This window comes from Frieseomelitta varia, unplaced genomic scaffold (assembly GCF_011392965.1).
Source record: "Frieseomelitta varia isolate USP_RPSP 00005682 unplaced genomic scaffold, Fvar_1.2 scaffold_392, whole genome shotgun sequence".
NCBI classification, from domain to species: domain Eukaryota; kingdom Metazoa; phylum Arthropoda; class Insecta; order Hymenoptera; family Apidae; genus Frieseomelitta; species Frieseomelitta varia.
The window spans coordinates 179730-202700 of NW_025110137.1; the positions used below are offsets into that span (position 1 = coordinate 179730).

Sequence of the window (22971 nt, forward strand, 5' to 3'; positions counted from 1 at the left end):
CTTAATGTATGCATCGAGTTCTCTGTGTCGTGTGGCGGAAGCCGCGAGCAAGCCGGGAGGAAAGGTTCTAAGGCGCTTGGACCGCGAGAGAGACGGTTTGATTTAAGATGAGACTACGTCAAGTGTAGCAACTTCGAAAGGGGGGCGAGGTGAAATCCCCTCCGTGTCAATTCTCAGAGCAATCTGCCGATGCAGATTAGGATACGAGCTACGTTCGTCCTTCTCGCTCTCTCACCCCTGGCTTTCATCTCGCTTTCTCTCTGCTCTCCTGTTGCTCTCGCGCGCGCGCGCGCGTCGAGATTAATCGGGCCGAATCGTCCTGACGCGAGTTCGATTCGCCGCGCCGGACACATTTTGCAAACTAACGACCCCGTCGCCGTCACGTTTTCCTGTCCGTTTCGACTAATTGTATCAGCGTTCGTCGCTGATTTACGAGCCATCCTGTTGATTTATGCCGGCAGCATAAGCGAGAGTGTCTTGCCTGTTCGTCGAAGGGACCAGGGACTCCGAGAGTATGGTTGGACATATATCGTTTGATTTTGACTTTTACGTGACAATTACGCCTTCTCGCGCTGCGCGGCTGATTGCGGACCATAACGAGCGACCGAACCGATACATACGATGATTCGTCTTCATTTTGAATTCGCCGGTATATTCACTGGATAGAAATGGCTGAGGAATAATAAATTTATTATTTGTTAGGTGTTCAATGTATTTGAAACTGAGAAAATATTGTGATTTTTGGCCGAATTCCAGCGCGAGAATTTAATTGGTTAATTCGCCGCTCCGAGGGACTTTTATTTTTGTTTTGATATTCGGTGTTTGTGCGGTTCGTTTGTCAAATCAAATCTATTAATTGTATATTTTGTGAAATCCTTGAGAAAATAGTGTACTTTCTTGAAATTTCTTGCAACGTTTTGAACTCGAACTGTGAAGTGTTAATATACGACGGGTGCAAAAGTTCGTACAAATATTCGTACACTATCTAGATACTTTCACATATTTACTTCCTACTTTACTTTCACAGTACGCGTTGAATTCGTCCCCCCCCCCCCCCCAAGATTTCGGTTTTACATGATTCTGGAGGAAACAAGTACAGATACTTTTTTTCCTCCAAAACTTTTACGCTCTGAGAAAATTCTTTTCATAAATCTGTCATGTGTGTCGAAGATCGAAGTCTCTCCGTTTTACAAAAATCCCTTGAAATTTATTGTACGATTTCTTTTCACGAGGTTGTAAGAATTATCGAGAGAAGTGTCGAAAGTTAGCGAAAGTTGGACTCGAGTTTTTCAAGCTGTAGACAAGTTACGATAGTAAATATATACTTACTAAAATTTCAAATAATATCAAAGTGGACATTCTGATTCTCTTCTGATGAGGATAGATAAAGTAAGAAGACGATATAAAAATCTTGAGATTTCGTTGAATTTATAAGAAATCGGTAACGTAATCGATTAGCGTAACAGTTGCATAGAACGCAATTTTATCAATCCCATTCGTTCTCTCATTTTCAATACTTTTTGAAGTCTAAAGACAAGTGCGTTCGTTCAGTATTAAACTTTCGATACATTTCATATGATATAACATGTTATTTCTCTAGAACAAAATTTCAAATAAATAAATCAACTATTTTATCACCGATGATAAGATTCTCTGTACAATAATTCGAATTAATGGAACGAAGTTTGAGAAACTTTGAGCAGTGCACAAATTCTACATTGTACATTTCGCTTTAACACGGTGAGGAAAATTTAATGGATGCAATTCAATGTTTTTTTTTTTCTTTTCCTTTCTAAAGGATCGTTTGAACGTTAATGTAATCGTCGTGTAACAGGTATGTACGCGAAGAATCCGCTATAAACGTCATGGCAACGTGTATGTATGAAAATGAGGTACAGATTTGAACTTCCATAACTGTCGCCTACACTGCAACGTATAACCATTTCTAAGCGATATTCTTCCGCCCTTTGATAGCGCAATTTTTGTCATCTTTCTTTCCTTTCTCCGATTCTCCAATCATTTTTATTAAATGCCAATTGTAGAGTTAAAACTCCGTGGAAACATACGTTTGAGTACTTTCGTATGTTTGAAGGAAAATTATGGGATGCAATTTGTTTGAATAAAATTAAATTCAAACTTCATATATTGTATTGATTACGGTGATGTATTGTCACGGATGATGAATGTTTTCGTTGTTATAAATATTTTAGGATAATTAAAGTAGGATGAATATTTTGAAAAAAATTTCTTTTAACTGATAGAAGTAACTAATATCTTACTAAATATTACTGTAAAATAATAATAAAAGTAATAATACTAAATGTTACTAATTTCTTTTAACTAAATATTAGTAACTAATATCTTACTAAATATTACTGTAAAATAATAATAAAAGTAATAATACTAAATGTTACTAAATGTAAATAAATATTATTAAATGTTACTATAAAATAATAATAAAGTAATAAATATATAAATAATAACAAAGTAATAAATATTACTAAATATTACTAATAAAATTAAAAATGTTTTAAAAATACTTTTATTATTTGTTCCATAGGAAAAATCTAATTTCAAATTAAATTTAATTTAATTTAATTCAAAATTTAATTTAATTCAATTCAATTTAATTCAAAATTTTGTAATATATTAAGATATCAAATTTTCCCACAAATTTAATTTAATTTAGAATTTATATTAAATGTTAAATTAAAATTATATTAAATACAAATTGTACTATAAAATACAATACAAATTATCACAGTCACCTGTGACACCAAGATTGTCTCTCTACTTTTCTATGCTCTGATTCTTACATTTGCTGAAAAAAACATGTACTTCGCAGAACGTAGAAAACAGAAAGATTCGCAGAGAGAAAGAAGAGGAAAAAATCGGCTAAAGACCACTGTGCGACAATGGATACGTAAAGATCCAGAAACTACCGAAAGGAGCAGCTGTATTTGGCACGGGACGCGTGCTAGCCAAGGGCTGCGAGCTTTTTCTCCTTCGGTTGCTCGCACTTAGCCGAGTCGAGGGGTGAGTATCACGAGGGGGGGACGTGTGCCTTCAACTGTTATGGTCAGGATTACCCCCGGGGGTCGATGCGTTGGGGTTCACCGTTCCCCTTCACCGTTGACCGACACACTTAGAACAACAATAACTCAGTAATCCACGCGGACCTGTATCTGGGCGCCGATGAAAAATGTAAAAATCCGGAAAACCGCTGCCCCGTGACAGTTCAATACATTTTAAATGCGTTCCGGCGCATTTGTGGGATACGATAAGCAGCCACGGCATCCAACACCCCAATACTGTCCGTTATTTATTGTCAGATTTATGGAATAAATGAGTAACGTGCCGGCAGCCTTCGAGTACGTGGTATCCTCGATTGTACGTCTGTGCATGTGGGTGTAACCTTCGTTTCTATTATTAATGCTTCTATATGCGAAACCACACAGAACGTGTAAATGTATGAATATTTTTATAGGAAGCTTGCCATTGTTGCAGTTGTTGTAACAGTCGTCAATCTATCCGAACACAAGATTTTCTTTTGTAAAAGAAAATTTTGTTTCTATCAAAAAGTTAAATTGTGAATTGCAAATTTCTAAATACTATCATTTATTTTACCTTTATCTGTAATTAATCATCAGTGGGAATTATACTTTTATTCAGAAGAAAATTCTATTCTTCTTCAGAAGAAAATTCTATTTTTATCTTATCCAAAGTTAAACTGTGAATTTCTAAATCCTACAATTATTTATTTTATCTATAATTAATCATCAGTGGGAATTCTACTTTTATTCAGAAGATTCTATTCTTAGTCAGAAGAAAATTCTATTTTTATCTTATCCAAAGTTAAATTGTGAATTGTAAATTTCTAAATACTACAATCATTTATTTTACCTTTATCTATAATTAATCATCAGTGGGAATTCTACTTTTATTCAGAAGATTCTATTCTTAGTCAGAAGAAAATTCTATTTTTATCTTATCCAAAGTTAAATTGTGAATTGTAAATTTCTAAATACTACAATTTATTTTACCTTTATCTATAATTAATCATCAGTGGGAATTATATTTTTATTCAGAAGAAAATTCTATTTTTATCTTATCCAAAGTTAAATTGTGAATTGTAAATTTCTAAATACTACAATTTATTTTACCTTTATCTATAATTAATCATCAGTGGGAATTATACTTTTATTCAGAAGATTTTATTCTTAGTCAAAAGAAAATTCTATTTTTATCTTATCCAAAGTTAAACTGTGAATTTCTAAATCCTACAATTATTTATTTTATCTATAATTAATCATCAGTGGGAATTCTACTTTTATTCAGAAGATTCTATTCTTATTCAGAAGAAAATTCTATTTTTATCTTATCCAAAGTTAAATTGTGAATTTCTAAATCCTACAATTATTTATTTTATCTATAATTAATTATCAGTGGGAATTCACGAATACAAATATCTTGTTAAAACTAAAAATGTGTATCACTCTTTGATATTCAATTAATTCCTGATCTGTAATATTAAGTAAAAGTCTGTTTGAGATTTAAACTGTATCAAAACTGTAATATTTACTATATTAAATTATACAAATTTACTTTTTCAAATATTATCCATTTAATTTCAATCACACGTACGACAAATTATTTCTTCAAGCATTACTAACTTAATTTTGTATTACTAATCTAAATTAGTAATTTAAATTGTACTACTGATCCAAACTAGTATTGCTAATCTAATTTCACGATACGACAAACTATTTCTTCAAGCATTACCAATTTCCTAACGAGACACACGATTTGTCAGAATTTTCCAAACGTTGGGATTCCGATTCGAAATATTTGGGAATTCCCTTTCTCAAAAGCCACGTAGAACTCGGAACATGGAAATATAGTTAGAGGGATACCTTCTGAAAAGAGTAGCCTAACAGGGTGCGAAGTTTACGCTGGCGGCGTTGAGTGGATCCTAATAAAAGACTATAGTCGGCTTATCGAATCTCGGGTTTTGCGGTGGCGAAGAGTGTTCATAGCCTGTAGCCATTTCCAACCCCTCTGTCAACCTTCAACCTTCGCTCCATTATCCTAGCCTTCCGCCGCGGTACCATTTACCGACACTTCCAGCATCTTGAGGAACGCTTGGTCTTATGGTGCGCGAAATCACCACCACGGCGATTTGAATGTTTCTGGAGCGAGGAACGGTGTATTGTAGCCCGAGGACTTGACACGATCCGACAATGAGTCAATTGCATTTAACCTTGCACATTTATCACGATTATTACTAACTATTTTCAAGCATAATATAAATAATAAATAATATAAAAAAATAATATGAAAATAATACAAAATATAAAATAATAATAATTAATTACAAATAAACATTATTATTTGCAATCTTTTTCACCGTTCTAAACCTTCAAGAAATGTAAAAAATTTTGGTTTGCTCGATGGAGTCTTTGCTACATTATTCAATCAGTTTTTAAGTCTCTTTAAAAGTTTTTCTAAGAAATTTCTGGGACAAATTCCAAGGGTGAAATTTTATTTATTAGTAAATTAGCCAGATTGCCTGTGGGAACTCGATACTTGGTAAATTTTGAAATAACGCGACGTACATACATTCCAATTTAGAAGTTTGAAACACTGCTTTCCTTCAATAAAATAAATTTTCGTATCGTAATTGTAAGTTTCATTTCTGAATATAATTACTTGCAATTTCAGTACTTTGAAATATTTTTTTTTTCTTTCGTATAGTATATAATAAAATATTTATATTTACTTAAAGAAGTCATTATTAATTGTAAAAGGTCATAACAAAATCTCCAGACAATTTTCGTTTGTTTAAAGAAGTCTATTAATTTTGAAGAAAACGAAATTGTGGCACAAATTTTTTATATATTTATACTCCTCTCAAAGTTAAATGATATTTTAATACGATTTATATTTATATTATTTTTGTATTATAAATATTACAATTATTATTTCATACTATAAATTATACTAAAATAATAAACTTAATTAGTAAATAATACAAATAAATACCATTAAATTAAAAACGATCGAAGAATTAATGGTTAAATATTGGCAAGTATAGTTTTTAGTGAATAAATGAATTTAAAGTTAATTTCTACAGCAACATGTTAACATTTGTATAAATATCTATAATAATTCTCTTATAATAAACTCCTCAAAAATTCCACTATAACGTAACCTTCTACAATTTCTATAAATTAATCCCCAAAAACATAAAATTTGTTCTGACAAAATTTACTACAATCATTTTTCTAAATACAGTGGAGCAGCTCCTCTATGAATTTGTTGACGGACAACTATTATAATTTCTGTAATTGAGGTTCACATAATAGGAGTCCACTTATTCTCCCCACCATCTATGATTTGTCGCTTGTATAATAGGAATTTATTTTTATTCAGATACGTAGGCAGATTCAGCCAGCAGGAGGCCTAAAATTTTTGTTTAAATAAATGCACTCATTCTATACTCAATTTAGCAAACAAAAAATATTTACATCTTAAAGGACATTGTTCGAATCAACTCGTTCCGAATTTTACGTGAAATGTTCTTCATCCTACGCATTAAATTTATACAAAATTCACTATTCACTTTGTCCAACAAGTCGAGCTTGTTGCAACACAAATTTTTTCTAAACTAACAAAAAACTTTTCGACATTTCTAATCACTACCGAACATATTAATAAATTACCCTTGCTAAATCAAGAAACAGACTCCACCAACGTGAACCAATTCTTCGAACAATTAACAAGATATTTAACTATTTACAAAAATATTTAACTGTTGAACATTTATAAAAAAAACTTGATCGAAGGATCATGCATTGCTAATAAGAATTTCCTCCTCGCGTTTCGCGTTTGGACTCGAGACATTTAATTTCAGAGAGGCGCGAGCGGATGGAAAACGACCAAAAGAAGAACCCAGCCAGCCAGGGTTAAGTATAACAACGAGGGAAGAATAGAGTGAAGGAAGCACCCGATGATGATCGAAACGATGAACGATTAAAGCTGAAGGAGACGAAAGGAAGAAGGAAAAAAAAAGAAAAGAAAAAAAGAAAAGGGACGAGAAAGAAGACAGAAAAGAATAGGCGGGAGGGGGGAGGTGGTGGAGGTTTGGTGGAATGCCTTTATACGGCGCATCTCTATGAGATTCTTTCACGACACGCCGATTTAAAATGCCTTTTAAGAAGCTAGGTAGGGATTGGTAGAATTGTGCCGGGCTGAATCGAACGTTCAACGTTCGTACCACCCTGAACGCCCTGGGTAAGTTGCATTCCTACTTTCTACTTTAATAAGAAAGTCAGGCGCGTTCGCGTCTATACTTATGCAACGAACCGTGCTCGATTCGAGGCCGACTCGAACAGGGGCGATATACGATTTGCAAAGTTCGACGAAAACTCGTTCGATCCGTTTTGCATCGTTTTTAAATTTCGGCGCAGCCTCGACGTTATTAACCAGCTGCGCTGGCAGCTGACTGCGGACCATAACGAGTGACCAACAATATAAGTATAGAACAATTCGTCGCTTTCTTTCTAAACTCGTCGGTATGATATCACTGGATAGAAAATTATTGACAAGTAATAAATTTATTATTATTATTATTATTATATTATTAATCTGTTATTTGCTTTTTGCCTGGGTTATACCTAAGTATACTTAAAACTGAGAAAATATTGCAATTTGGGGGACAAAAAATTGTCGACGTTATCAAAGTCGGTTTCTGATGATCGTAGTAATTCATCTTAAAGTTGATTTTATTTTCTAGTTTACGTTTGGCACGGCCATTATGTGAAAAATGATTAACGATGTTCAAATAATTAACGATTCCAAAGGATTCAGGATAAGTGTTCCTGTCGAGTTCGATAGATCAATTTAATTTGAATATGAATTCTACACTTTTGCTTCTTTAAACAATTATATCTATAAAACTTTCTGAATTTCATCCGCTATTTTTTGGGGAAATTATACCTTTGATTGCCAACACAGATTATTTTCACAATACCTGAGTATCAATCCTTAGTATTAATTTTTATCATTATACAAATGTAAACTATCACGATTTCTTAAAATCCTTAGTTTAATTTAATTCTATTTCTATCTCCATTTCACGTGAGGAACATAAAATACGAAAAATAAATGAAATAATTTCAAAATCAATTAAATTTTAGTTATTTATTACAATATAAATTACTTACTACAGCGATTTAATAACAATCTAACGATTTAAGTATTTTAAAATTCTCGCGCAAACTTGGACACAAAGCGACACATTAAAATAAAAAAAATTGGCAAAAATGTATTCATTTATTCATTGTTACACTGCACGTATATTTACTAAAAATATTTATTAAATATTATTTAGGCATTTTTATATTATGTTACGAACGCAGCTTAAAAAAATGCATGCCAAACAGAAACTTGCTAAACAGTTTTATTTATTAAATATTGAACAATGAACACTCTAGTTCCCAAACAATGTTAATAAACACTTCAAGATATTTAAACAAGTACTTTTTAATCTATCAATCATTATATGGTATACAGAAATTTAATTTTATGTGTAATATATTATATATTTATGTTTCATATTATTAATTTCTATCCAATTATTTCCTAATGGTGATAATTAAAGAAATAAATTATATTTATAATATAATTATTATATATATATAATAATATTATATTTATATTTTATATTACAGAAATTATTTTCTATCCAATTATTTCCTAATGGCAATAAATAAAGAAATAAATAGGTAAGAAACGAGGATGAAACTAACGGGGGGAGGGGAGGGGGCAGAGAAGATGGAGAGGTGGAGAACGAGAAAGATTTAGGGGGGAAAAATGAAGTATCGCGCGAGCAAGGGGGTCCAAGCGGTCCTTCGGGAAACAAAAGCGCTCGTTTGGCCGCATTATAATACAACGACGAGTGAACATAACCCCCGCAACTTAAAATCGCGCTGCTTTGCAATTCCGTCCTCCATCACGAAAATTTTTACATAATCGCGTTCCAAAGCCGGATAATATTTATACGATAATTGAGCCGGCCACGCCGGCGCACGATAATGCACGCGCATTATGGAAATGCGTAAACGCTGCGCTTTGATCATTTTCTCCGATTACGTTGCCTTTAAAGTCTCTCTTTCTTTTTTCTTCTTTTCGTCCTTCAGTTCTCAACTTTAGTTCACACAGCTTCTTCTTTGGACATTCGCGGTACGGAAGACATTGTTTGTCACTCTTCTCTGCCAATTTACCTTCAAGTTCTTGGTGTTTCGCACATTTTTCATATTCAACTTGCACTTTACGATCGAATTAAATCGAATCGAATTAATCGAGCCTTGTTCCACTATAAATTTATGTATCTTCCTTCTTCTTTTCTCTTTTTTTGTGACAGCAATTTCATAATTAATTTAAACAACATTTCAGCTTGTAAAAGATTTCACCAGCGAGTCCATTCTTCAACTGTTGCGTTATTCTCTTATTCTTGTTGCAAGTTTCTCTTTATTTATGTGTTTCGTATGGTTTGTACGTATTTCGAAAAAGGTTACAGGTGTGCACCTATATTACTAGAATCTTAACTGTGACAGCAATAATTATTGAGAACCCAACTGTGGTATCAATTGAGATATGAGAGATTATATAGCTCTGTCGTGTTCGAAATTATTGTTCTATTTGTGCTATATTCTATAATATAGACTAGTATTATAGAGATACTATATTTTTACTGTCTATTTACATATATTGTATATTTTGATACTGTCGTATCTTCATATATATAGATTATTTCGTGATTAAATAGCTTTTATACAAAAATAAAATATACTTCAGATATCTAACCAAATTTATATTATATTTATATTTATATTATTTTTATAATTTTATTTATATCACATTCATATTATATTATATTTATATTTATATTTTACTTCTTATTTATCATTCTCAAATGCCTTATAACGATACAAACAATTGCAACTTGATAATAACACAATAGAGTGGTGCTCCACGCAAATATCGCCACGATTTTTCAGACCATTTCCGATCATTTGACTTAAAAAGATATCTCGAGTAAGAGTTGATCAGTAATAAAAATCAATATCATTCCCTTTAAACGAAGCCATGTGTTTTTAAATTCGTAGCAAATTTGACGATCTTGTACTACTGACATAGAAGTGCCAAGCAAATCAATGGAAACAATCAATCTGGATAATCTTTCGATTGACCTTTCACTGAGAAAAAAGTCTTACGCTTGGAAACTTTGCTCGAGTCTGTAACATTTTAATATATCGTTCAAAACAATTGTTTTCCGTGAACATTTCACCACACCGTCAGAAGCGAGTACTGAAAAATTATCGAGTTCCACGCGGAGAACATGCTGTATAGAACTTCTTCTAGGAAAACCCGAGCGAGCTTATATATTCACGCTAATAAAACGCGCATGAACTATGCGAATTCAACCGTTGATCGACGTCGACGACGACGACGAGGAGGAGGCCCTCCTCGCGTAAGCCCATATAAAGGATCGCGAGACGACTTTGAACCGGCCATTATGGAGATTCATAGGAAGTTATTCATATTATGCGCACGCAGACGCAGAATTACGTCGAGCAAGACGAGAATTACGAGCAAGACGAAAACTTTCGGCAATTCGGGGATTATTATTCGCGATTACCGCTGTTCAGTCGTTAATCGCGTCGAGAATTTTTCGTCCCAAAAATTGCAACATTTTCTCAGTTTCAAGTATATTGAAATGTGACAAAACGAACGATAATTTTATTACTTCTTAATAATAATAATAATAATTTAAGTAATAGTTAGTAATAATTTAGTTAACTAATTAGTTAGTTAATTAATAATTAGTTAATCATTTCTATCCAGTGATATCGTACCGACGAGGTTCGAAAGGAAAAGAAAGCGACGAATTATTGTGCACGGCTCGGTCACTCGTTATGGTCCGCGAACCAGTTGCCGGCGCAAGAGGTTAAAAAGAGCGAGATTCTGTGCAAAGTATGTACGAATGTGATGGAATATAGACCATAAATATTAGAGCAAATTAATGAAAATATCAACGTATGTATAATAGAACTGGTCAAAAATTTGGGTGCACTTCTACTGTACTTGAAATGATACGATGGAAAGGAATTGTAAATTTGTCTCGTACTGAAAAGAGCGAAGTTGTGTGCATAGTATGGTAATAGATGTGCATAAATATGATATTGGAGCTAATTATAAAAATACATACATATGTATATAGTAGTATAGGCTGAAAATTTGGGGGCACTTCAACTGTAGTTAATATTTTGCTATGTAACAATGTTGCCAGCGCAAGGGATTAAACAGCACGCCAGAAACATATGTAAGTTAATAATATACAATGACATTTTAAAAAAGTGGAGGTGACTTCGAGTCTTCGTGAAAATAAAATTTCTTTTTGAAACTTTTTATTAGCAAACGTCTCGAGACCGTGTTTTCCCGGCCAAAAAATCACTTTGACATTGTTTCAAGATACATGATCGTAGTATGGTAGGTCGTTGAATTCGTCGTTGACGTCAGTTTCAACGTTATCAAGTCGAAAACATGTAATGACGAATTAATAGAATCATTATACTAGGTTATCGGGATTGTCTAGGTAATTGTCGACCTCCGACAGAAAAGATGCTTGGTCGCCTGGTCGATCGGAACACGCCTAACTGCGTGGCTGTGCTTCGAGCATTTAGGTTAACACCGATCCGACGTTCCGGCTCCAGCCACGAATATTCCAACGTTATTATCCCGCTGATACATCCTGCGAAATCATAGAGCAGCGAGCGGGCGTGCTCTGAAAAAAAGTTAATCGTCGAGTAGCGCAATAATTACTTTCGCCCGGCTCTGCCCTGCCAGCCCCCTCGCGAAACGCGCTGCCCCCTTCCGCCTCGCGCGTTTTCATCCTTCACCTGGCACGCTCGCCAATTATTACGTTTTTAATAGAAATTTGTCTGTCATTTTCTTTTTTTTTTTTTTCTTTTTTTTGATCAAATTTATCGAATTTATCTTTTCTTTTCCTTTGTTTCTGCTTCTGTCCAATCGATCTGGTTAGATTGGTTTCGTCGTCTTGCAATATTGACTCGACTTTCAACGCGCGACGTTGACTTTAGAGGTGGATCTCGAGATTAAAGTATATGTGGCAATTACGAGAGTTTCGATGGAAGTTTGTCATTCTGTTTGGTTTCAATTTTTTGACTGATCTCGATATTTTGCAAGGAACGAGGCTAAAGTAAGAGTGTTCTTCTTCTTCTCAAGAAGAAGATTTTTATACTAAAGGTATAAAAATATCTCTTTCTTTCATTCACCATTTTGTCTAATTTTTCGATTGGTTTCGTCTGTTTTCTATTTTCAGTTTAAAGAAACGAGAATAAGTGAAAGAGAAAACCTGATAAATCGATTTCTTGGAGTAGTAGACTTTTAAATTAAATTAAAAGAATTCCCTTGCTTGCTTACTTAATTTCTTATTTGCTTCCTTCAGTATTTCTCCACATTTTGCACGAAGTAAAGAGAAGAATGGTGAAAGGTGTAATAAATGTGTTCTTTAAAAAATGAAATAAATTTTTAAATTAAAAAAGTTTACGAGTATATTTGCCAAGTAAAAAAATGTACATTTTGATATCCAATATTCTGTTATCTTAAGAACTTAATTGTCAATGTAACTTAATTATCAATGTAAATAAATTCGATGACTTCATCTACTTTTTTCTCTTTACTTCAGTGTCACTTTTATATGAAACCTATCTTCTGCAGCTACGTTGTGAATTCTGATTTTCATCCATAAATAAATAATAAGAGTAACAAGAACAATACCTTCGACTTTATGGTCTGAGACGTGTGACAAATGTATGATAAATGTACTTTTTGAAAAGTTGAAAAATTCTTCAGTTCCCTTTTCAAAGGAATGGAGAGAGAAAAATCAAACACACGAGGCAAACAGCTCTCTCGAGAACGAACATTTTGAAAGTTGATGTCGTAGAAATAATCGAAATGTCGAAAAATCGATTCATCGCGACAATAGCCGACAGTTGGAGAACAATCCCGCAGGCTGGTCGGACCACCGCGATGCTCTTACGAGTCACCATCGCAGAGAGGCGGCTGTCATTAAATTCGTCATCTCGTGGAAGATCGTGTACACGCCCGCCAGCGTAATTTACATCGCAGTAAAAAAAAGAAAAATCCTCGACACCTGAGAAATTCCCAAGGTCGTTTACTTGTCATTCCCAAGGTATCCAACCGCATCGATTCGCACGGCAGCTGCCTCGAAATTTCGTCGGGCCTCTTAAATCGCGCATCCCCTTTTAACGAGCCACTCAATCGCGAGAGTACGATGGCTCACGGAACAGAGTACGTGACGATATTCATGAAAATAACCTTTATTTACACGTAACAAAATATTACGTAACTGTACGTATTGTTGGCAAATATATTGACGTTTATTTGGTCGGTTTAACCTCTTGCGCTGAATGACGTGCCACGCACGTCGAGAATTCTTTTTCTCCCAAATTTCTCATATTTTTAAATATATTTAAATGTATATGGTGCGTTAAAGTGTAATATAATTGAAGGAAAAAACAGATGATAAGTTTATTACATCTTAATAATATATACATTTAAGTATATTAAGCGACGAGGTATTATATGCGGTTCGGTCTCTCGTTATGGTCCGCGAACCAGCGCAAGGGGTTAGAAATTACGCGACAAGTATTAGGAATATTTATCTGCTAATCGAATAAATAGGGACGCACTTTGTTGAATCTTGAAATGTTTCCTTTTTTTCCATTGCGTGGAAAATGCCTCGATTAAGGAGTTGGCAAAAGACATTCTTTCCATTTGCAAGTAGATAATAAGTTACGTGAAATTTTCAATATGAAGTAATACAACATAAGCTATAATGATATAAATTTAAAATTAAATATCGGCATCGAAGCTTGCAATATTACAAGATCAATGAAAAATTATTAATTTGCATCTGAAATCGAAATTATTCAGAAATCAATCTCATTAAAAGGCAAAGTATCGCAATTTCATCTCCAGATTCAACGAACAAAGTATTAAAGAATCAATAAACAACATATCAGAAAATTACTCCTTTCCAATAATAAAAAGAAAAAAAAAAGGAAAGGAGAAAGAAAGAATGAAAGAAATTATTCCAAATCAGCGACAGAAACAATCTCTTCGTTAAAGTATCGCAATTTCATCTCCAGATTCAACAGACAAAGTATCAAAGAAATAAATAACATACCGGAAAATTACTCGTTTCCAATGAGAAAAAGAAAAAAAAAAAAAAAATAAGGAGAAAGAGAGAAAGAAACGACGAAGATGGAGTAAAAAACGAATGCAAAGGAAAGACAGAGGCAGAAAGAAGAAAGAAAAAAACCTGAAAACGAGTAAGAACAAACGAGCTGGGGCATGCGTTCTGACTAAATATGCTGGCATACCTTTCGAAAGCGTAGTGTCTCTCGTCAAATCTGCAACACAAACAAGGATACGTCACTACACACATTGGCGGAGGATCCCTCGTGCTGGGGGTCATTGGATCAGTATAAAAGCTATATACATACATAGTCCCTATCCGTTTTATAAACTAGTTTCGTGCAGCCTTTTCGTGAAGCGGAGGAGAACGCGTGGACAGTGAGAGGAAGGGGAAGAACGAAAGACCGTAGATAGGAGAGAGAAGAAGAACAAGAAGAAGAAAGGAGATAAAAAGTGTGAAAGAGAGAAGAAGCGAAAGATCGAGAGAGAGAGAGAGAAGGGGTGGGAGAAGAACCGCGAATATTATTTGAGACGATAGACGGGTAGTTTGATGCACATAAGTAGTTATACCTATAAGTAGACATAATCATCACCAGAGTAGGCAGGCAGGTAGGGTAAGGTTAATTTCCAAACCCCGTATTATGGTCCCCGAATCAAGTTTTCCATAGTATAATAAGCAATTTTATGACGTGCACTCGTAATTATATTGAGATTAAATAAGACCGGGCCCCGTTTAGATTTTGCAGCCATCCCCCCCCCCCCTTGGCATTGTTCAAGTGGAAAAATTTGGCGCGGCAACGGAGCCAAATTTGTGGTACAGAGCTGGGTAAAAATGCTATTTCGAAATGGCAAATAATAAATAGATATATTTACTTTTGAATATAAAATGTAAAATATTTTTTAACTTTTGTAAAATGTAAATTAATGCAAAATATTTTACTTTTGAAAATAAAATGTTCCATTTGCTCGAAAGAACGTGCTCTTAAAAATAAAGTGTTTCGTTCGTTGTAAAAAAAATTTCCAAGGTAACATTTCAATAAATGGCATTTTACTCGAAAAACGCTGAAAATATTTGTGCCATGGAAATTGATCATTTCTTTTCCTTCGTGGAAGCACACGGTGATGATATTGGGGACAATGGTGGCAACATTGCAGAGTTAGAACCACTGCAATGGATTTAGGCGATAAGGATTTGCAAATTCAATGTATCTACAATATCTTGGCAAAGTTTTAAATTCAGGAGACAACGAAAGTAATCGTTTCGGATCGTCGGAAATCGATCTTGGCAAATATCGCGAATATCGGCTCGACAGAAGAAGCAAGCGGAGCCGGGGATCGGTATGGTTTTTGCCTGGCGCGAGACACGAACCGGCAGCGTACAAGCCCCGCGACACGTTGCATTTACAATGCTATTTTTCTCCTAAATGGAACTTCTTTCGATATCGCGATCGAGAAGCCTCGGCAGTGGCTGGCCGTTTTTCCGATCGAGGGCGCGCGCGCGCGGGCCCCGCGGCCAGGAATGTCGGACGAACCGATAAAAACCGAATCAAATGTCCTACGGTTCGGCCCTCGCGGGCCTCGTGGGCCCCCGACTAATGAAAATACCCATTGTTAACCGGGGCCGGTTTTGCGCCGAGAAATTTTCGGCCCCCAGTATCCCGGCCTCGTGCGGCATTTTTCACTGCCGGACGTATTAGGCTGAACACGTAATTACTGCGAGTTTCTTTCCGAGCGTTACACCCGTTCTCCTATTTTGGACACGCCGATCGTTTGAATTGACTCGGCGAATAGCCGAGAAAAAGCTGGGCGAACGATTCTCGCTGTTGCTCGCTCCTGGAAATCGGTGAAATTGTTCCATCGGCCGGCGAATATTTTTTTATCCGATAGAGTGGGTTAATACTTGGTTGAGAGTATTTTCTTCTCTTTTTTTTTATGAACGCGACTGACGTAGAAGAAATAAATTCTAAATTTATTATTGTAATGATATTGTTGCAATATATGTAATATATTATATTTTATTACTGTTAATATATTTCTATTATATTATATAGTAAAATATAATATATGTAATATATTTATGCTTAATTACTGTTAATATACTTATATGTAATATATTTTATATTATACTTTATTCCTATTAACATATTTATATTTTATAGTAAAATATAATATAATATATGTAATATATTTATTTTATACTTTATTTCTGTTAATATACTTATATTACATTTTATAATAAAATAGAATATAATATATGTAATATATTTATATTATACTTTATTCCTATTAATATACTTGTATTACATTTTATAGTAAAATATAATATATGTAATATATTTATATTATACTTTATTACTATTAATATACTTATGTTATATTTTATATAATATAACATATGTAATATATTTATACTTTATTACTGTTAATATACTTATATGTAATATATTTATATTATACTTTATTCCTATTAATATACTTATATGTTATAGTAAAATATAATATAATATATGTAATATATTTATTTTATACTTTATTACTGCTAATATACTTATATTACATTTTATAATAAAATAGAATATAATATATGTAATATATTTATATTATACTTTATTCCTATTAATATACTTATATTGTATTTTATAGTGAAATATAATATATGTAATATATTTATATTATACTTTATTACTATTAATATACTTATGTTATATTTTATATAATATAACATATGTAATATATTTATACTATATTTTATATAATATAATATAAAATATAATAAACATATGTAACATATTTATATTATATTTTATTACATATACATATTTTTGAGAGTATAATTAACTACCGACCACAAAAGTAAAAAAGAACTGGTATCAGAGCAAACTTAAGCAAAAAACATAGAGAAGTTTGTAATACAACAAAGAACAAAAATTTTTCTTTACGTATTTTATATTTCCACTTAAAAGTCGCACAATTATCACGTATTTAAAAATCATACAAATCTTCAAAGCTGCACTGGTGGAAATATTTTAAAACTTTCGAACTGTATTGAAATCGTTCTGTCCAACGTTTGAGGGATACAGGAAAATGAATAAGGTCTTGCGCACTGTACCATAATTCTTTCGTTCTTTCTTTTAGAAAAGCATATTTTATTTTCCGACGATATTTGGAAATTAATTTGAAATTAAATAATGGAATGAAATAAGAGAAAGTCAAATTTCTTCGTCACAAGCGTGCATTCATTTGACGAGTAAATTTTAGAAAAAAAAAAAAAAAATAACTGTACTGAGAAAACACGGAGTTTCGACACGGAAGAGGAACCGTGGCCTCCGTTGGGAATGTCGATGGCCACGACAATCGCAGTCAATTGCCATTACGGGAAATTAAATCAGTCGTGCTTCTATTTACGCGCGACCCCAACGCCGTGTAAATTGACCGACCACCGAGAGATAACGTCGAGGCGCTCGATGGTGATGCTGGAAGATGGAATTAAGATCGAAAGTCTCCAACGAGATTACGTGTGAATATACGTGTGAAAGCGTGATTCACTTGATCTTCGTCGATATTCAACTTTCGAACTATAATACGAATATATTACATAATGATATGAATTTGAGGAAAATTTAAATATCAAAGATGAATTAGTAAAAATCTCCGCAATGAAGACATATATTCTGTAAATGTACAATATTATCACTTGGCAGTAGAGGTTTACGCGACTTTATATTTTTAACGACGAATTATTCTATACGGCTCGGTCACTCGTTATGGTCCGCAATCAATTGCCAGCGCAAGGGGTTAATTAAACAAAGAGCAAAGATATCCCAATGCGGAGTAAACATTTCTTGTTTTCGATCGACAGAACAAATTTCTAGTATTATTCTGCAGGGAGGGAAAAAGATATTACTTTTCCAGGTGAACCGCTATAATATATTGTCACTTCCCCGAACTCGTACCCTGTCGCCGTGTGCCGAAAAACCCTGTCGCGCAAATTAAATCGACCTCTTGCGCTGGAATGACGCACGTCGAGAATTTTTTCTCCCAAATTGCAACATTTTCTTAGTTTTAAGTATATTTGAATGTACGTAGTATATTAAAGTATAATATATTCAAGTATATTTAAATGTAACCAAGCAAAACACAAATGACAAGTTTACTACTTTTTAATAATATATACATTTAAGTATATTTAATATATATTTAAGTATATTTAAAATAATATATTTAAGTATATTTAAAGTAATATATTTAAGTATATTTAAAGTAATATATTTAAGTATATATTTAAGTATATTTAAAGTAATATTTTTAAGTATATTTAAAGTAATATATTTAAGTATATATTTAAGTATATTTAAAGTAATATTTTTAAGTATATTTAAAGTAATATATTTAAGTATATATTTAAGTATATTTAAAGTAATATTTTTAAGTATATTTAAAGTAATATATTTAAGTATATATTTAAGTATATTTAAAGTAATATTTTTAAGTATATTTAAAGTAATATATTTAAGTATATATTTAAGTATATTTAAAGTAATATATTTAAGTATATATTTAAGTATATTTAAATATACTTAAACATATATTTATATGTATAGTATTATATATATAGTATAAATATACTTAATTATATATTTAAGTAATATATTTAAGTCTATTCAAATACTCAAGCAAAGCAAATGACAAGCTTATTACTTCCCAGTAATTTCAATCCGGCGATATCGACGTAGTTCGAAAAAGAAAGCGGCGAATCATCGTGTTACGGTATTCGGTCACTCGTTACGGTCCGCGAACCAGTTGCCAGCGCAAGGGGTTAAACGAAGCCTACACGATGGTGTGCCTCTGGTGTTCGACCCGCGGACGTCGTGCCCGAGTCAATTGTCGGGAAGACGTCAAAGCGGCGTGGCGTGTGCGAGCTATTGACCTCGAAAAAGGCGGAGAAGTGGCAGGCTTGAATTGAAGCCCCGTGTGCGGCGGGGGTCGATACCGCGGGCGAACAGAAGAACGTGAAAACAATTTGAATCGCGGCCGCCGGTTGCATTCATTTGGGGATCGGTTTTGGAACGGTTTCTCCCTGATCCGCATTTAAGTTAGCCTCACGTTCGGCCGCAGCACGTGATCCAGCTGCTCGGGAGGAATCCCACGTATCCGTGACGTCACTTCTATCCAGGGCCCTCTTGGTCGGCCCGAGGCAGCAGCCAACCGCTCTCGCTGCACGAGGCGAGCGCGCGAGACTTCTGTCTAGTCGCCTGACTTATTAGGAATTCCGCTCGTCCCACGTGCAGAAATTCGGCTGCGCCACGTGCATTCGCCGGACGCACGTTCTTATAATTCGCGAGACGTCGCCGGACTGCTTAAAACCGGCACACAGACCCTCTTTTCTACACCACGGCGTTCCTCGATCGTCCTCCGACGAAATCGGCTGGCCGCGCGCTCGTTGAACGTTGTCACGCACGCTTGAACCTCTTTGCACACTTTCCTTTTGCTTTGTTCCTAACATGTTATTATTATTATTATTTCATTCATATGTCTCTCTCTATCTTTTTCTTTTTCTTCTGCTTTTGTCGCTCGCCGGAGGCGTTGTGTTAGAGATTCTGCTATGGCACAAATATTATACAGATATTGAATGACTGCTTTGCCTGGTATCGTGATATATTTTTAACCTCTACTTTTTTTTTTTGTATTTCATGCAAACATGATTTGAAAATGAGGACGTGCTTTGATTGTATTTTATAATACAATATTTCATATATTAACGTTTTACATATTTTTATTGTTGTATTACACGGTATTATTTGAAATGATTTTATTTGTTCAAGGCCTACGGAGCATTTCATAAGTGTGAGCATTTCACGAATGTTATGCAAGTAAGGTAATTATAGTGTAACTGGCGGTAAAATCGGAAAGGAAATAATTATATATTACAATTTTCTACGTATGAAACAACAAGTCGAAAAGAAAAAATGAAATTTTTTCGTTTGAAACTGAAGTTTGAAAGCATATACGAGAATTATAAAATATTTAATGCAAATATTGTATTGTAAAAAAATATGAACACTCAATTATTTATTACTTATTACTTAATAAATCGTAAGATTAAATAACATCATGTTTGATATTTATTATATACTTAAGATGGCTGGTCATACAGTTACACAAACTTTTTAAATGCATATATAAATATTTGCAATAAATATCTTCCAATTTCCTGTATATATTTTCTGACTGGTTTTGTTTGACCAATATATCATTGACAATAATTATTTGTATTTATTAAATATTGAATGTTATTATACTAGAAAGAAAATATTGACACGATTAATACATATTTCTACTTACTAATAATGATTCGAATTTAAATTAAATTGCTACATGTTGTATACAATTTGAACCACGAGGAGAGAAAAATTAGAAAGAAGAAAAACATTCTTCCTTCGAGAAAATTTATATCATTCGTTAACCCTTTGAACTCGGTTTAGTTTTTCAATGTTATTGCGCGTCCACTTGTATTTATTTGAAAGTGGAAATTAGGTACATTAATCTGCAACGTCATTATTTATATTTTTATTATATAATCTTTTATAATTTTTGTACTGTAAAACAATTTCCAAATTTTTCTGACAGACTTGTACTGTCACTTCCAGCGTGACATGCGTGTTCAAAGGGTTAAACATTTGAATTGTCCAATTGTCTCCTGTATTTATATCTCGTTAATATTTATTCAACTTCGTGTTTTAATACATATTATAAACGTATATTCGCTTCCTCGTGCGATTCAAAACAGAATCAACGATCAAATTCTTCTCCAGTCAAGCCGCTAGCCGCCCTTTGAATCGCCAACAAACTCGCTTCCTTGTTCAAAATCGAAACAGAGGATTATCGCGTAACAATATCGTGTCCCCGAACTAAAAATGACGAATGTTCCCCCGAATTTACAGACGAATGTTCCCTCCACTCTCGACTTTTTCGCCGGGATATCATCGGTCTCGTAAACGTCGGCCTCGTGGCAGCGGGCAACGTTTTCTGCGGGACGAACGATCAGCAGATACCGCATCATTGCTATTAATCACCACATTATCATTTAATTGATACTCTCGCGGGACAGCGTACAACGTCAGAAAAATATGCGGGGGCAGCGTATTTCTTTCGGTCCCGCGCAGAAACTTCTTTAGCCCCCCCCCCCCCCCACCCCCTTCTCTAAATCATGTCAGATAATAAGTCTCCGCGAATGTCCTAACGCACCGCGTGATAATTCACGATGATAGATACTGTGGCCGAATATTCGCATAATCCTTTCTTTATATTGGCCGATCGGGGGAATAAGATTTGTGGCGAAGCGCATCGGCACCCCGTGGCTACCCCCTTCAACTACCTCTTTAAATCTTGCGCCATTTTCGGCCATATTCGATCACGCGACTTTTCTTCTCTTTCTCCTGTGAGCCTCGAAAGTCGTAGGTAACCGAAACACAGAACGTTCTGATAAGACACTAATCATTATTATGTTCTGAAATTTCGTAGAATTGACTGGACATGATGAGCCAAAATCTCTTTCATTCATAACTTGAAATTGACATTATAATAATATTAATACAATCTTAATATTGACATGTTAAAACAGTTCGCAACTTAATTCTTAAAATTGCGTCGGTTCTAGCGAAAACGATCAATTATAATATAATATAATTTTTAATAATTTAACTTTATTATGATTTTCATATAATTTTTATATAAAGGAATTTTATAGATGTAATATAGCATATTTTGATTTAACTTTTCGTAAAGTATATAAATGGAAGCTTGTGTACCTTGTATTTCCATCTCTGATGGAAAGGTCAGGCTTTAGGTGTCAGTAATTTTAGTTAAAACTGTTTTAGTCGGAACGTTTGTGTACTACTTATTAATCTATTAATTCTTGAAGTTAATCTAATATACTAGAGTAGATATCGTAACCTTATAATTAATAATGAAATAATTAGTTTAATATTCTTATCTGTAAATCTTACAGATAAATTGGAGAAAGCATCAAAGGAACTAACCAAGAAAAGCACCAAAAAAAAAAAAAAAGCGAAAAGAATATTACAAAAATAATAGATTGAACAAACTGTTATCTGACACAAATAAAACCAGAGACTGAGAACCGAAATATTTTGAGGTTTAGGTATTATACCGGTAAACTGAAACCGAAATATTGCGAATACTGGTATAACGATGTTAAGTCGGTAGATGTGTTTTCGGTATAATACCGGTATGAATCCGGTACAATACCGGTATGAATCCGATATAATACCGGTAAATAAAATAGTAATATATTAGAAAAGGAAAAGGAGACAATGATTAAATGTTTTCATAAAGCTGTATAGTAAATTTGACGACGCTTATACACGTACACTTTATTTATTTTTATTAGCTCTTTTATTAGTTTTTTATTTTATTTTATTTATATTAGCGGCTAGCAGATGTCGGAGAAAGTCGTTTTCTCATACATGCAGTTAGGAGAATTTACGGCTCACGTGTCGCCTATGCTATTGAATTGTGAAGGCCAAGTTTATTTCTTACAGTGCATAAAGACCAGACATCAGTACTCGAAGTTTTTAGTAATTCGGCCACAATAGCATTTCCGCGAAGCGTCGTAGGAAACTCTAGGTTTCCAAGGGCCCACTC

General features: G+C 33.7%; 1 protein-coding gene across 4 annotated transcripts in view; it reads right to left on the minus strand.

Moving 5' to 3' along the window:
• The window catches only part of LOC122531340 (protein trachealess), a 282905-nt gene that overhangs the window by 162628 nt on the left and 97306 nt on the right, over positions 1 to 22971 (minus strand). For 2 of the 4 annotated variants that reach the window (XM_043659163.1, XM_043659161.1), the window contains one exon: positions 14493 to 14522. The exons of the other annotated variants lie outside the window; for them this stretch is intronic. In XM_043659163.1, the coding sequence (XP_043515098.1) occupies positions 14493 to 14522 (30 nt within the window). The remainder of the gene's footprint in view (positions 1 to 14492; positions 14523 to 22971) is intronic. 4 annotated transcript variants of the gene reach the window in all.